The sequence below is a fragment of the Suricata suricatta genome, chromosome 4 (genome assembly GCF_006229205.1).
Source record: "Suricata suricatta isolate VVHF042 chromosome 4, meerkat_22Aug2017_6uvM2_HiC, whole genome shotgun sequence".
NCBI lineage: Eukaryota > Metazoa > Chordata > Mammalia > Carnivora > Herpestidae > Suricata > Suricata suricatta.
The window spans coordinates 91,295,498-91,311,245 of record NC_043703.1 but is presented as its reverse complement, the minus strand read 5'-3'; the positions used below and the strand labels follow the sequence as shown (position 1 = coordinate 91,311,245).

Genomic DNA, 15,748 nt, shown 5'->3' with positions numbered 1-15,748 from the left:
AGCAATGGCACTGCTAGGAATTTACCCAAGGGATACAGGAGTGCTGATGCATAGGGGCACATGCACCCCAATGTTCATAGCAGCATTCTCAACAATAGCCAAATCATGGAAAGAGCCTAAATGTCCATCACCTGATGAGTGGATCAAGAAGATGTGGTATATATACACAATGGAGTACTACATGGCAATGAGAAAGAATGAAATCTGGCCATTTGTAGGAAAGTGGATGGACCTCGAGGGTGTCATGCTAAGCGAAATAAGTCAGGCGGAGAAGGACAGATACCATATGTTTGCACTCATAGGTCTAACAGGAGACCAGGAGAAACCTAATGGAGGACCAGGGGGAGGGGAAGGGGGAAAGAGAGTTGGGGAGAGAGAGGGACGCAAAACCTGAGAGACTATTGAACACTGAGATCAAACCAAGGGTTGGAGGGGAAGGGGGAGGGGGGAAAAGAGGTCGTGGTAATGGAGGAGGGCACTTGTGGGGAAGAGCACTAGGTGTTCTATGGAAACCAATTTGACAATGAACTATTTAAAAAGAAAAAAACCTTATTGGAAGAATACCTAGTTTTGGACTGGTAAACTACATACTTTTAAATTCAAGAAAACATTCATGTTCTCCTTTTTTACCTAAAGCACAATCCTAAATATTTTTAAGGGATCCAGTGAAACCACCAATTAATCTTAATAATTCAGACATAGAAAACAGCATCTCCTCCAGTCACTGGCATGTATGTCAGCACAGTTTGAATAGCAGGCATTAGGCAGGAACCTTGTACCTGGGCCCTTAAGATTCAAGCGTGCTCCACAGAGTGTGCAAAACTCTGTGTCATCTGTTGCTACAGAATTTTAAAATTCTATACGAACTTGAAATGTCAGTTTATTAATCTTAACACTGTGAAAAAGCCCTTATAAATACAGTGATGTATAAAACTTTATGTCAATAAATTATTCTCTATGCACAGAGAGAGAGCGAGGGAGAAAGCATGAAAGAGTTTAGCCTCTGCTACCCTTAAGTCAAGAGACGCCAGGAAAAACCAGTCTCTCACTTTAAGTAGAAATCCAGACCACAATCCTCAGTGCAAGACCTACAGGTGCACCACGCCACCACTTCCAAGACAAGGTCTCTGGTGTCTGTTTTTCATTTAGCCATAGAACCAGAAGGCCAAACAACACAATAAAAAGTCGGGCTCTGTTAGCGGACTCTGGATGAATAGACACTTTCCACTCCTTCTATTAAACAATCAGCCTGGGCCAAGTGAACTTTAAGGTAGTACCCAAAGCTCTGTTGTTCTTCCCTTTCCTGTTGAGCTGTATCTTTTTCAGTTAACTGCGCTACTTCATGAGCTTTTGTATACCAGTTGTTCGTGTCACTGTCATGAGTTAAATTCACAAAGACAAATGAAATGGTAATTAAAACAGAGTTGTTGCTTCCGTAAAAACTAGGCTGAATGTTTTGGAAAGGGAAAGGCAAGTTTACTTGATAAAAGTTGCTTAAAACCTGCCTATCAATTTTGTTTATTTATTTTTTTATGTTTATTCATTTTTGAGAGACAGAGCGCAGGCAGGGGTGGGGCAGACAGAGAGGGAGACACAGAATCCATAGCAGCCTCCAGGCCTGAGCTGTCCTCACAGAGCACCACGCAGGGCTCAAACTCACTAACCATGAGATCATGACCTGAGCCGATGTCAGATGCTTAACCGACTGAACCACCCAGTGCCCCAAAACCTTCCTATCAATTTAGATGTGGGAAGCCAACTGTAAAAATCTAAAGAGCTAATTATAAATATCTAGGATTTAGCACTTAGGTTATAGCTTCATTTTACAATAAGTATCACTATTATGATTCACCTCTTTAACTCTCTCAGTTAACTAACTCAGGTAATAGGTCTTCTATTGCATGTTGACCTGGGAATAATTTTGTTCAATCATGTGGAGTTTTCCTGATAGTCAAGGGTCTTCAGTGTTTTTCCTTAAAATGAAAAAGAAAATAGTCCTCCCTTCCCACACATCAATGATGTAACACGCCATTGATTACAAAATGGCAACATTTCTTTCTTCTGCTGTTACACAGAATAGACTTCCAATTAACCAGTGTGCCTTGATATCAAGCAAAAGCCACATCTCAATTTCAAAGATGTTAAAATTAAAACTATGCATCGTGGCACAGATGGTGAGTGATTTGAAAATAATCACATTTACTGTAAAAGAAATTTAAGTACAGAAGAGTAAAAACCCGCTTGAAATTCTACTATTCAGGGAGAGCACACTGTTAAACATGCATGTCCACATATACAAATAACCATGAATAGGGACGCCTGGGTGGCTCAGTCGGTTAAGCATGTGACCTCGCCTCAGGTCATGATCTCATGGCTCATGAGTTCAAGCCAGGCATTGGACTTTGCTGACAGCTCAGAGCCTGGAGCCTGCTTCAGATTGTGTCTCCCTCTCTCTCTGACCCTCCTCTGCATGCACACTGTTTCTCTCTCTTTCTCAAATATAAATAAACATAAAAAAATTAAATAACCATGAATAATTCTCAAAGGGCTCATACCATACCTACTGTTCTATCCTTTGTTTTTGTTTTTGACATTGTAAAAATCATTTTTAATACTCTAAGAAATGCTCTGATAATCTCACTTGTATACACGCAGTGTTGCACATTTATTCAATATGTAATTTTTTTATGTTTATTTATTTTTAAAGGAAAGACACAGAACATGAGTGGGGTAAGGGAAGAGAGCAAGGGAGACACAGAATCAGCACAAGGCCCAACACAGGACTCAAACCCACAAACCATGAGATCATGACCTAAGCCTAAGTTAGACACTTAACTGATTGAGTCACCCAGGCATCCCCCAATATGTAATCTTTTTAAGTGTTAAAAAATCAATCAAATCCTTGTTCGGAAAACATAAAATAACATGACAAGAACATAGAAAATGAATTTATTTCTAACCCTGGAAAATAATTTCACTCCAAAATAATCTGAGATGAAAGAGATCGTGGAGAAATCTAGTCCTGTTCCCTCATTTACAACTGAGAAACTGAGGTCCAAAGAGGTTGCTCACCATCCCACAAAATGTTAAGGACAGATCAGGGCCTGAAATTAAGTTACATTAAAATTCCATTCCAGAAATCATGCTATCTCTTTCAGCAGTGATAGTCTCAAACATATGGCATTGTGCTTTAATTTAAATCATACTGTGAAGTATTCCATTCATCAGAGTCTTCAGCCAAATATTAGACCTGTAGCGGGGCACCTGGGTGGCTCAGCTGGTTAAGCATCCAGCTTCGGCTCAGGTCACGATCTCACGGTCCATGGGTTCAAGCCCCACATCGGGCTCTGTGCTGACAGCTAGCTCAGAGCCTGGAGCCAGCTTTGGATTCTGTGTCTCCCTCTCTCTCTGACCCTCCCCTGCTCACACCGTCTCTCTGTCTCTCAAAAATAAATAAAAAACATTTTAAAAAATTCAAACATTAGACCTGTAGGTAAGATTATTCATTCTGTAGGTGTTTGCTACTGTTTCATCGGCCCTACATCCCGTCCTCTTAGGAACTGCCCCTCCCTCACTCTATGTGATAATGGGGTTTTTATCTTCCCCATTACAGGGTGGGCTAACGTCCCAGATGACCAAAATGCCTCATTCTCCTGGACACAACAACCAGTCCAACCCTGACCTACTAGAGTTGTTTAAAGAGCATTATTTAGGTTTTGGGGGGAAAAAAGGTCATTTCTTCTGGGTCACTAGTTGGGTACATGATGAAAGCCTGTAGCTGCCAATAGCCATCTTTGCTATCAGGTCACACCCAACAAAAAGGAAAACAGAATACTACCTAAAGACTCTATCAATAACTGATCCATGGTCTTCATCTGATTAAAGTGAGCACTAGGCTCAAAAGTCAGCAATTTATCATGCCACCTGGTATCAAACAATGAACAGCTGGGCTTCTAAAAAAGGTTAAGTACAAAACCAAAAAAATATATATTGAACTGTTAAAATGAAGGACCATTAGCGTTGGAGCCCTATAGAGTAATGAAGTGACAGAACTGTGTAGAAGAAACCAAGCAGGTGCAAGAAGATGTCATGAAGATGTCCCAGAAGAGAGCGAGAGAGAGCTGCACATCTCGAGCACTGATTGGATTCCTCAGTTTTCCAGTTCTGGATCCATATGAGATGTGGATGATTCACTTCCTTTCTTGCCCCCTCCAAGGAAGGAGTATACTTCCCTGCCCTTTGATTTTAGGCTTGGCCAAGTATCTTACTTTGGACAATAGGAGGTTAGCAAGGTTAAATGTGTTTTGGTGGTTGGGCTCATTCTCTTACACTTCTGCCATCGCCATGAGAATATGGTCAGCCGACTGGTCCAAGGATGAAAGTCAGTCTGCTGATCACAAGCTGTGTTAGTCAACTCCCAGGGAGCCCAAAATAAATGCCCACTATTGTGTGCCATTTTGATGTTATAGTTGTTTATTACTCATTAATAGTGAACTGATACATTGAGGACTTGATACTATGGGCCACTTAAAGCCTATTCTCCCCTAGGCTTTCCACAACACTTCACACTAAAAACCACCTAGCCAAGCGCTGTGTGAGATGCAGAGGATAGAGATCAGTAAAATATCATCTTTTCGGAGGGAGAACTCCCATTCTAGTAAGTTACATGGACTCTGTCAGAGGATAATAAAATGATATGATACAGGGTTCACTGGTAGAGTGAGCTGAGGGTCTAACTCAGCCCAGAGTAGTCAGGAGAGGCTTCACAGATGTTAAAATGTAGTCGAGTAAGAAAGAAGACAAAAATACACGTGTACCAAAATATTGAATGCCAAAGTATGTGGGGAGTTCAAATGGTAGCCATAGCTGAAGCTTGTCCTTGATCTGATACAGACAGCAATTCAGAATGAACATATGTGCTGGTCAACAGGAGTTTTTACTGTACTAAGAATCATTGAAATTATAACAATAAGATTTGATTGATTACTTTCAGGCCCTAATTTACTACTTTGATCATTCAACTTTAACTGATGTTTATTTCACTGTAGGAAGTTCCTATGATTGATATCTGAATGATGCATTTATTATCCTATAATTTTGTAATATTAATGACAAAACCAGACCATTAATGCTTTGGATAGACTTTCAAAGCACCGGCAAAGAAATGATCTCTGAGTTAGATCATGACGTTATATGAAAAGGTGATTTAAGACAACTGCAAACAATATCAAGTAAAGTGGCCAAAGCTGGGAAATCCTTCTCAAAATACAACAGTCGGAAATGGAAAATGTCCTCGAGTCAAGTTTTCAGGAGAAAACCTCAGGCAGAAGCATAACACTGGTGTGCAAAAGCAATAAACCGATTTTACTTTCAAGCAGTCTGAAAAGAGGGTCGTTGATGTCAAATCAGAAATTTATCAAACCTGCAGACAACTGAAGTTACCAACAACAGCAGCAACTCTAAAGCACTAGAAAATAACCGCCGTTAAACAAACCAACGCAGCCGGACTAGTCCACCTTGGACACCAAGAATCTTGCTGATCACTTCAAACTACAAGATCAACATGAAACATTCACATGCCAGCAAAAGACAGAAGCAGCATTTCTGGATACACCCTCCACTCTCCTCTGTACCGACAGCGCGTGCAGCTTCAGTCCCAACACAGTCAACCACGCTGATCTCCGAGGAAGGAGCCAAACTTTCAACCAGACTGAGGCTGGGAGATAAGACGCAAAAAGAAACCTCGGGAAAGAAGTAAAATAGACGCAAGAAACAAGAGCAGCATAGGGTGGGGAAGGGCGCTCCCATCAATTGGATTGGTGGGCAAAGAGTCCCCGAGATGCGAATAAATGTCCAAAAAAAGCTCTTTTAACTTCCATCTGAGTTTCCCAGGAACTCAGTGTTGGCTGCCCCCTCCCAACCCAATTCTTCCCTTTTGGTGGGACCCTTAGTGGAAGCAAGGGGGCGCTTCTCACGTGGCTCCCGGCAAAACTACGAGCGAACTCCCAGAGCTGCCAAAAGGAAAGACTCTCAACCGGTCGCTCGCTGCGTACCTGGGAGGGAAGTGTTCAGAGGCAAAGGTGAGGGGAGTGGGCTTTCTCTTACCTGCCGCAGAAGCTTCCACCGGGCAGCTGCCAAGGGCTCCGAGCCTGGAAGCCTCTGAGAGGCACCTCCGCTTGCTGGGCCCTCGTCTGCAGCGCGCTCAGCCTCGCGGGCCTGGGTATCAGCGACTCGCGACTCCATCGCGTTAAACCCGCGTATACCCCCCGCGCTGTCGTGAACACAACTCTCCGCTGCCAGGACCTGTCTACTTGTTCCCAGTCAGGACCTGTGAGCTGGACCTCCCTCCCACCGCCCCGGAGCCCGGGCCCTCCCCGAATTCCGCATTTCCGGTATTCGCGTCTCCTTGGCAACCGGGGCAGCGCGGCTCGCGTCATTGCACCATTTTGCCAGTGGCCATCTTTAGTAAGGGCAGACCAAAATATATGAGAGCTGTGGCAGAACTAGTGAGACGCTGGCTCCCCTTTTTTGACCCTGGCCCCTGCCTCATCTCGAGTCCAGAAGACTAGCAAAGAACGAAACGGCTTAGAACTTTGAGAGTTTAGAAAAGAGTAGGAGGAGTAACCATCTATGACCACAACAAAAATGGCGAAATAGGCTTAGTGCTGGCGTTTGACTGGGGTTACGTAGACCGGCGTGCTGCAAACCAGCCCTGGGCGGCTTTGGATTGGCTGTCGTTCTGCGGGCTGCGGAACGCAGACTTCTGCTGGACGCCACTGAGGTGACACCTGTGCTGCTTCCTTAAAGGTTCTCGTTCTCAGACTTCGTTTCGGTGTCCAGATCCCGGCCGATTGTCCTTCACCTTGCGTACGTACGGAAGGCATACCGGGTTCTGGGGGTTGTGGGAGGGCTTCTCTCCTTCCTTCCCTCATCCTGCCACCCCTCAGTCCCCTGGTCCTCGCTTTTAGCTTGGCGTCCCTTCTACGCGTGGCACATACTGCCACCACCCCTGACCACCTCTCATTCACGCCGTCTCATCTCTGGGGTGGAGAATTGCATACGGAAAACTAGTAGATCCTCCCGGAACACTCCTTCGTCTCCCCCACCCCCATCCCTACCTTTGTATATTGTCTTATCCCTGCGGATGAAAGATGGATGAACTGAGGCTTCTGGCCATGGCTATAGTGATTTAGGGCCTTATAGGACCCTGTTATGGGACCTTGGTGGACCTAGAGGTGGGGGTGGTTAGTGTTGGCTGCTGATCTCTTATCCGCATTCGCCCATTATTTTGCTGCGACACAGAGAAGGATTACGGGGGGGCGGAGGCGTGGTAGCGGATCAGATTTGTAGCAAATCTGACGCAGCAGTGTATCTTTGATACCGAGGGGCATTTTGTGGAAGACTTCCATGATGGCATTCAACAGTGTGCAAGAAACTTAGATTTTTCATATAATAATAGTAGCCAGCGCTTATTGAGTGCATACTACATGCCAGGCACTGTACCAAGATCTTAACATGAATTGTGTAATTTTTTTCTTACAACAACTCCATAAGGTGTCATCATCTCAGTTTTGCAGATGAAGAAACTGAGGCACACGTGGTGAGTTCCGGAGTGAGGACCTGAACCTAGGTGCCTTTCTCAACTACTTTGATGGTTTAATAAGAACTATCTTTTCAACAGAAACCAGAGGTGGCGTCACATTATATTTGTTCATCCTGCAGCAATGTGCTTTGCTTTAACTAAAGAGCTAGGCACCTTTTTAACGTTGCCTCCAGTCATTGTTATGGCCAACATTCGGAGCCAAAGCAGATGGGACGTTTTGCTTGACTACTTTCCAAGTGATCCAAGGCACTTGCTAAAACCTGCCACAGTTTGCTCACCTGTGACATGAACATTACAATAGCTACTCTATCAGGTCCTTACGAAGTTTAAATTAGACAAAGTATATCAAAGTGCCTGGCACGTAGCAGACACTCAACACTCCTCTGCCTTTATTAAGTAATTAGGCTTTTCCTAATATACACACCGGAGATATGTTGTGAATTATATAAGATCAAAGCCATTTTGCCTTTTAACGCCCTCAAGAGTTCTGGAGGTGCCCCCATTAAGTCTATGTATTTGTTTGCAAATTTTTATTTTGTTTTGTTTTATTGTTTTTTAGTTTGCCTCATGTGTACAAGAATCAGTGCTGCGTAGTTTGAGCCTGATAGGACTTTACAAATGAGACATTTAAGTCACGTGTGCCAAGAGGTGTCATTTGAATAAAACTAACTTACACGAGTTTTCAGGTATTTTTAACCTGAGTTATCAGCTGTCTGCAGTTATTCATAACCTGAGGGGTGGATGGCCCCGAAGGGGAGGGGTAAGAACTGCGGATCTTAGATATTCTGAGAACCCACTTGTGTGAAATCATGTGCTGACAGCCCCAGAGGGAGCGCAAACCAGGGGCCCTGATATCATGCAGCAGAAGAGCAAATTAGTTCTCCAGGCTTTGAAATCTAGTATTCCTCGCCTTGGGAAATGCATGCCGAAACAGCACGTGAATCACTGTAACTTCGCAGATCATGGTTACAGTAGAATAAAATTGAAAAACTATCACCTATCCAAGTGTCTGCAGAATAAACCCACGATATCAGAGTTAGCAAGAAACATCCCAAGTCGGAGCTTCTCATGTAAGGTATGGACTTTTTAAATTAACCTGTTTATAGGTCATTAAGATACATTTTAGCTTAAAAATAAAGAAGGGCTAGGATATCGGTTACTAATTTTCTCAGTAATTTTAGTTTGATTTTTAAAATGTTAGGGCTCAGTTGTGTATAGCTCAGTGTACGTGTAAAAGAACATATCTGTTTACAGAGCTGTAATGTAATATATAAAGATGTGTATTAATGAAAAGTGGTTCACATTAGGAAATCCTTATGCCTACCAGTGCATTTCAAAGTATAATTCACCTTCCTGAAATGACTAGAATACATAATAGCTTTTAACTAAACCTATTAATATACTAATTGCTTTATAAATCCCAAATTTGTAACCTTCAGTAACTCCATGTAATTGTGTGTTCTTTGTAAACAAACAAAAAAAGAAAAGAAAGAAAGAAAGACTTGGATTTTTGACCACTTCGCTCCTTCAGGAAGATGCTCTCAGACTATTGTACTTCCACCAGACCCCCGCCTTGAGGACCTGATAGCCCTTGTAGGGAGAGTCCCCACACATTCCAATTTGCCTGGGACAGTCCCCATCTACACCTCCCATCCCTGTGAAATTGTTAATAGTGTCCCCTTGTCCCTCAAAAGTGTCCTGGTTATGATGGTAAGTTTTGTGGACATCTTACGTATTTGAGATGAAGGTATTTATGTTGCTGCCACTTTGACCTACCTCCCCTACCATATACTTGCTGTGTTCCTGAAATTGCATTTGGGGGCAATGCTCTTGCAAAAAATTTAACATATTAATATTTTAAGTTCTGGCTTACACTGCCTTGTTGCATACTGATTTTTTTTCTCTTTTGTCTGTTTTGGCTACTTTGTTTTTTATTGTGGTAAAATGTGTAGGACATAAAATTTACCATTTTAACCACTTTTAAGTGTATAATTCAGTGGCATTAATTACAGTCACAATGTTGTACAGGCATCACTATTTCCAAAACGCTGTCATCACCCAAAAGAAATGTACCCATAAAACCGTAACTCCCACAGGCTCCTTTTCCAAGCCCCTCGCCACCTTTAGTCTACTTTCTGTCCCCATGAATTTGCCTATCTTAGATAATTCATGTAACTGTTGTAGGATACATTGGGATTCCATCTTCTTCATGGCTGAATAATGTTCCATTGTATATTTATATACCATATTATCCATTCGTCTGTTGGTGGACCCTTCTCTTTCTAGAAGTAATTTTCTTTCATCTTTTACTCAATTTACTCAATTTTACTCAGTTACTTAATGTTTCCTGTTCTTAATTCATACTTGTGGGTTTTGGTTTTTTTGTCCGGTTTTGCTTAGTTTTGCTTTTAATTATTTTATCTGTAGTTCCTAGACTTTTTTACTCTTTATGTCTTAGTCTTTAAATTTTTTTCATAGTATCTTGGCTTAATTTAGCATTTTGTATCTTTCTTTACTCAGAAATTCATTATGCCTTTTATTTCATTATTTTGTGTCTGTGTGTGCAGCTTTATTCTACTTAAGAAAGATAAACTTTTAAATTTTACCTATTGGAAAACTGTTGGACCTATAGAACATCTCCCTTTACGTTTTGTTGAGAACATTTTGTCCTCTAGTACTCCTCTCTCCAGTCGTAGTTCATAGATAGTAGGCAGGTATTACCAGTGGAGCAACAGCTGAGATGACCTCACACCCTTGGAGGAGATTGACTATTTTTTCCCTCCATCTGTCCCCGAGGCAACTTTTCCGTGCCCTTTCATAGATTCCTGTCACCTAGAAACTCTAACCTGACTCGGAGACTCTAAGAAAAGTGACCCTTTTAGTAACTCTTCAACCTGAAAAACTGGTCCTGCTCTCATATGTCCTATATCAGCCATTTCTTCACTGAGAAGTGATGCGCTCGGAAAGCTGTGGGGTCTCCGTCTCGTGGGGTCGGGGTGGGATCACTGGCACCTGGGGACGCTGTGAGGAGACCTGCAAACAAGAACGCCTTGTCTTCTGTCAGCAGGCTTCCTCTCAGTTCCAACTTTGTTCACTCCTCCAGGGGCAGTAAAGTAACAAAGTTGTTGGTGCCTGTAGGTAAATTACAATCTATATCTCCTTAAGGTAAAGACCTGTTTAAGTTAACCAGGGTGCCATTTGTAATAGAAATGCCAGGAGACCAGGAGTCTGTCCATGACTGGTGTGTCTGTGAACTAGTCAGTATTCTAATCTTCCTGAGTGGAAAAAGAAAGGGAGTTTCGATGCAGGAGTCTCTTAAGGTCCCCCAGGTGCTATAGTTTCATGATTCTGTATCTCTTCCTTGTTAACCTTAGCAACAAATTATCCCCTATACGTTTGGGATTTTTTTAGTACCAACCCTCTTTTGCAGTATAGCTGTGTATCAGAAGTCCCTGGGAGCTTTTTAGAAATGCAGATTCTTGGATCAGAATCTCTGTGGCTGAGGTCTTTTCTTCCTTCCCCCCGCCGCCCCATTTTTTAAGCTTCTCAGGTAATTCTGAAATTCCCAGCCTGCCACTGACAGCAGACTTGCATTTAGGATCTAGAGATGCTTGGTTACCAAGTGTTATTGATCTAAACCTAATTGAATTCATTCACTTCAGAAGTTCTTACTGCCAGGTACCTGAGCTTTCCTTTTTTTTTTTTTTTTTTTTAATTTTTGAGAGCGTGTAAGTGGGGGTGGAGGGGCAGAGAATCTGAAACACGTTCTGTGCTGGCAGCAGAGAGCCTGATGTGGGGCTTGAACTCACAAACCATGAGATCATGACCTCAGCCAAAGTCCGACACTCAACTAAGTGAACCACCCAGGTGCCCGTTAGCTTTCCATTCAGCAGTACCAGAAGGCAGGGTGAACTCACTCCGTTATACTCCTCCACCAGCTAGTCATAGCCAAAGAGTAGCATCAAACAAGATACCAGATTTCTTTCTTCTATAACATTCTGCTCTGCCTATAGAATTAACTCCTAAGATCCTTGATCATGCAGAGCTAAACAAGATACAAAAAGAAAACCAAATAAGAAAAGAGAATATACTAAATCCTTTGGTTCACCATGTTGGCTATTTCTACAATACAGATTATAGCAGATCCTGCAGTAGTTCCAAGATAGATAATCTGGCAGATGGCTGTCTCCCTCACTAGCACTCCTGACCTGTCACTTGTAGGCGTTACTATCGGGTTTGAAACATCATCAGGAAAGAAGGAGAAAGGGAATATTTTAAAGTAAAACTCAGGAAAGAAAGTGAACATTGTAGTCACACCTTTTTTTTTTTTTTTTTTTTTTTTTTTGGTAGCAGTTCAGAGTGAAATTGCCTTGTAGGTACAGCTTCATATTTCCTCCATGGTCCCATTTGTTCCTTCACCTGCTGGAGTATGGCTCCAGTTCCTTCTTTAAAATCGCAGTCAGTGTCACCAATGATGCAGCATTTTCAACCCTTCTCTTTCCTCCTTTTACAGGCTGACTCAGTAAATTAGATACACTTGACCGTCCTTTCTTACAAGACCCTTCTGTGTTTTCCTCTTGACTCCATGTTTTCCCGGTTTTCTTCCTACCTTACAAACCTATCTTCAATCTCCTTTTCTAACTTCTTTCATATGACCTCTACATTTTGGAGTTTCTCCGGGCTTAGTCCTGCCCCTTTTTTCTCTCTTTAATTTCTTCTTAAGCAATTTTAATGCATCCCTCTGGATTTAAGTACTGTAGCAATTATTCATCCCAGACTCCCCTCTGCTACACAGTATTTTGCAGCCTACTTAACACTTGCCAGTTGAACATTTTGTAACAAACTTCCCACAGTTGAACTTCCTCAACTCACTTCTACTTCTGATTGTTAAATACTCAGTTGTTCACAACTGGAAACACAGGAAAACATTTTTTATTCCTCCGTCCCTTTACTTGCCATCACGTCCATTAATACTGTATCCCAAACCAGCTTCATGATTTTTACCGTATCTCAGTAGCACCAAGGCTACTATGTACTTAATTATTTTAGCTTAGTCAGCTCTTATTCCAAGGAATAAATTTAGTAAATGACCAATTTGATGTGCCAGTTATACTTTTTAATACAATGTTCACATATCCCAAATCCTGTATGCCATCATGTTGACATGCTTTCAGAAACACTGCAATAACCTCCAAAATATATATTGCGTCTGTTTTTCTCTGTACCATTCCCAGTTTAGTCATCTTTCACCCAGACTACTAGTAAAGCCGCCTCAACAGGCTCCTTGTTTGCCCTCTTCTTCCCTTCCACCCCATTTTCCATACAACTGGAAAAATGATCTTAAAATATAAATTAAATGATGTCCATCCCCAACTTAAAATCCTTCTGGAATTTCTTACTACGTAAAGATAAAATCCAGTTTTCTAAACATCCCCCCGGGGCCCTCTAGCATCTAGCCCTGTCTTGTTTCAGGCCGCTTTGCTCCCCTGCCACCTCGGTAAAGCCGCAGTGATCGTCTCCTAGATCAGAGAATACAGCTCATCCATCTAAGGGCCTGCATGTGCTCTTCCCTTTAGGCCATTTACTTCTGCATGTCTAGTTTCTTGTCCTATTTTAGGTCTTGATTAAATGGTACTTTCTAAGAAAGTACATTTCTGATTATGGTGACCAAAGAAACTTCCTCACTTTGTTATTTTCTACCTTAGCCTTGTTTTCTTCCTGCCACTTTACTACAATTATTATTTCATTGGCCATTTTCCCTTTTTATTTTGTCTTTCTTACTGAAATGTAAAATTCATGGGGCAACTGGGAGCTCAGTCAGCTAAGCGTCAGACTCAATTTTAGCTCAGGTCATGATCTCATGGTCATTGGATCAAGCCCTGCATCTGCACCCAGCATGGAACCTGCTTGGGATTCTGTCTCTGACTCTCCCTGGCTTGGACGTGCATGCTGGCTCACTCTCAAAATAAATAAATAAACTTTAAAAAAAGAAACAAAATGTAACATTCATAAGGGTGGGGTCCATTCCTGCCTTGTTCAACATTGTTTCCCTGTTGTCTGAAACATTGCATGACATAGTAATATTGTTGAATGAATGCGTGTCCCCATCAATCTGGGCCTACATCAGTTTTATAGAATGCCATTCTGTAGATTGCAATACAATTATTGAGCCCAAGTCATAAAATAAAGGATTGAGCTAGGCAAAGAAAGACACCATCAGATGTAGTTAAGGTCCTGCCAGGCAGAGGGAGCAGCGTGGGTAAAGCTTCAAATCTAGAGAGGGCATCAGCGCAACTAGTAGCCAAAATGGTCAAAAACGAACCAAAAGAAGTAAGCCAGGGCCAGAAGACGTATAGGCAATTCTGTAAATCTTGTGAGAAGTTTAAACTAGCCATTGAAAATCAGGTGCAGTCAGATTTACATTTTAGAAGAATCACTCGGAAAGAACTGCAGAAAATTGATTGGAAGTAGAAGGCCTTGTCAGGAATGCAGACGAATGAAGACGGAAGTCTAAACTAAAGCCATAGCCTTGAGAATGAGAGAAGTAAATTTGAGGGAAAATCAAAGAGCTAGAGTCACTCAAACTTCATCATAATAGGGCAGTTACATTTTATTGGGGACCTCTTTGTGGAGGAATGGAGAATATAGGTTGATAATCCCTCTTCTGTTTGGATTCTAAAACTCAGAAGCCTCTTAAAAAGTTGTTTTAACTCCATCCCCATCCCCCAGAACTGACACAAAGCTATTATAGTTTTTATCCCACTTAATAGATGTTTTGCTCCAAAATCAACTGTATTTCATTACAAGATCATATCCCCCCACCCCTCTTACTGGGATAGGTACCATGTTAACTTTGCAAGATCATTAAGTTCCAAAGCACATCCAGGCATCATTACACTTCAGATGGTCTTATGTCATCATCACAAGTATACTCTGTTACTTAGACCTTAAGGGTGAGGACAGAGAAGGAATAAGTATAATTCACTACTAAAGTGGAGATTTCTATAGGCAGTTGGATATCTGAGTCTGGAATTTGGGAAGAGTTATCCATATATAGGTACTGAGTTTTGGCCATAAAAACCATACTATATTTAACTGTGCTGCTATTATATCATTTTGAACTTTCTCTTATTAGACTGTGACATCCATGTGGACAAGAATTTTATCATGTACGTCTTTATATGTCCAGCACATATCATAATGCCTTACTCATGGTAGATAAGCAGCAAATGTTTCTGGAATAAATTAATAGTTGAATGAATAAATGTTTTATTTTCATGTAACCATAAATTTTATTACTGGAAGAAAGACCCCAGAAATCATCCAGTCTGAGCTCTTTCTGTGATCTATTTTAAATTCATTTTTATCTATGAAGTAAGGGGTAGGGGGTCCACTTTCATTCCTTTGCTTGTAGATAGATATCCAGTTATTTCTGCACCATTTGTTGAATAGACTATTCTTTTTCCATTGAATTATGTTCACACCCTTTGTCAAAACCAGCTTACCATAAATGTAAAGGTTTATCTCTGAAACTCTCAGTTCTAGCCTGGTGATCTGTAGGTCTGTCATAATGCCAGCACCACACTCTCTTGATTGTGATAGCCTTGTAGTAAGTTTTGAAATCAGGAAGTATGTGAGCTCTTTCTTTACAGATGGAAAAACTGGAACCACAGAGCCCAAGGTTAAGTAAAAAAAAAAAAAAAAACCCAGAGTCAGAACTAGACATCAGGTAACCTGAATCCCAGTACCTTTTATTATAAATTACTACAAATATTTACAAATACCATAACAAATACTCACGTACCCACTACTCAAATGTGACTTTTAAAATAATATACATTTGAAGACTCCTGTGTACTTCCGAGGTAAGATTTCCCAACCTCCCCAGTGGTGATCATGTCCTTAATCTATCTTTCCATGTGTGTTTTTATATAAATTGACATATATATTTTGCATGTTTGGAAATTTTATATATATACAATTGTATAATTTGCTTTTTCAACTTATGGTTTTGAGATTGCACATTAATATGTATATTGCTAGATCACTTACTACAACTACCGTGTAGTGTCCGTTGTATAATATACCACAATTAATCCATTTCCTTTGAACAAGCACATAAATTGTATCCAATTTCCAGACTGT

General features: G+C 41.3%; 2 protein-coding genes across 6 annotated transcripts in view; one reads left to right on the top strand and one right to left on the bottom strand.

Moving 5' to 3' along the window:
• The window catches only part of CAMKMT (calmodulin-lysine N-methyltransferase), a 394,330-nt gene extending 387,943 nt beyond the window's left edge, over positions 1 to 6,387 (bottom strand). Inside the window, 3 exon segments of the mRNA XM_029937283.1 lie at positions 6,106 to 6,264; positions 6,267 to 6,344; positions 6,346 to 6,387. Of these exon segments, the coding sequence (XP_029793143.1) occupies positions 6,106 to 6,264; positions 6,267 to 6,344; positions 6,346 to 6,387 (279 nt within the window).
• Positions 6,388 to 6,735: 348 nt separating this feature from the next.
• PREPL (prolyl endopeptidase like) overlaps positions 6,736 to 15,748 on the top strand; it is a 67,512-nt gene continuing 58,499 nt past the window's right edge. For 3 of the 5 annotated variants that reach the window (XR_003907792.1, XM_029937278.1, XM_029937277.1), the window contains exons 1-2: positions 6,736 to 6,867; positions 8,163 to 8,678. Coding sequence is in view for 2 of the 5 variants with exons in the window: in XM_029937278.1 (XP_029793138.1) it covers positions 8,460 to 8,678 (219 nt within the window). In the remaining 3 variants the exon portion in view is untranslated. The remainder of the gene's footprint in view (positions 6,868 to 8,162; positions 8,679 to 15,748) is intronic. The other 2 variants (XM_029937281.1, XM_029937280.1) reach the window with 2 other exon arrangements.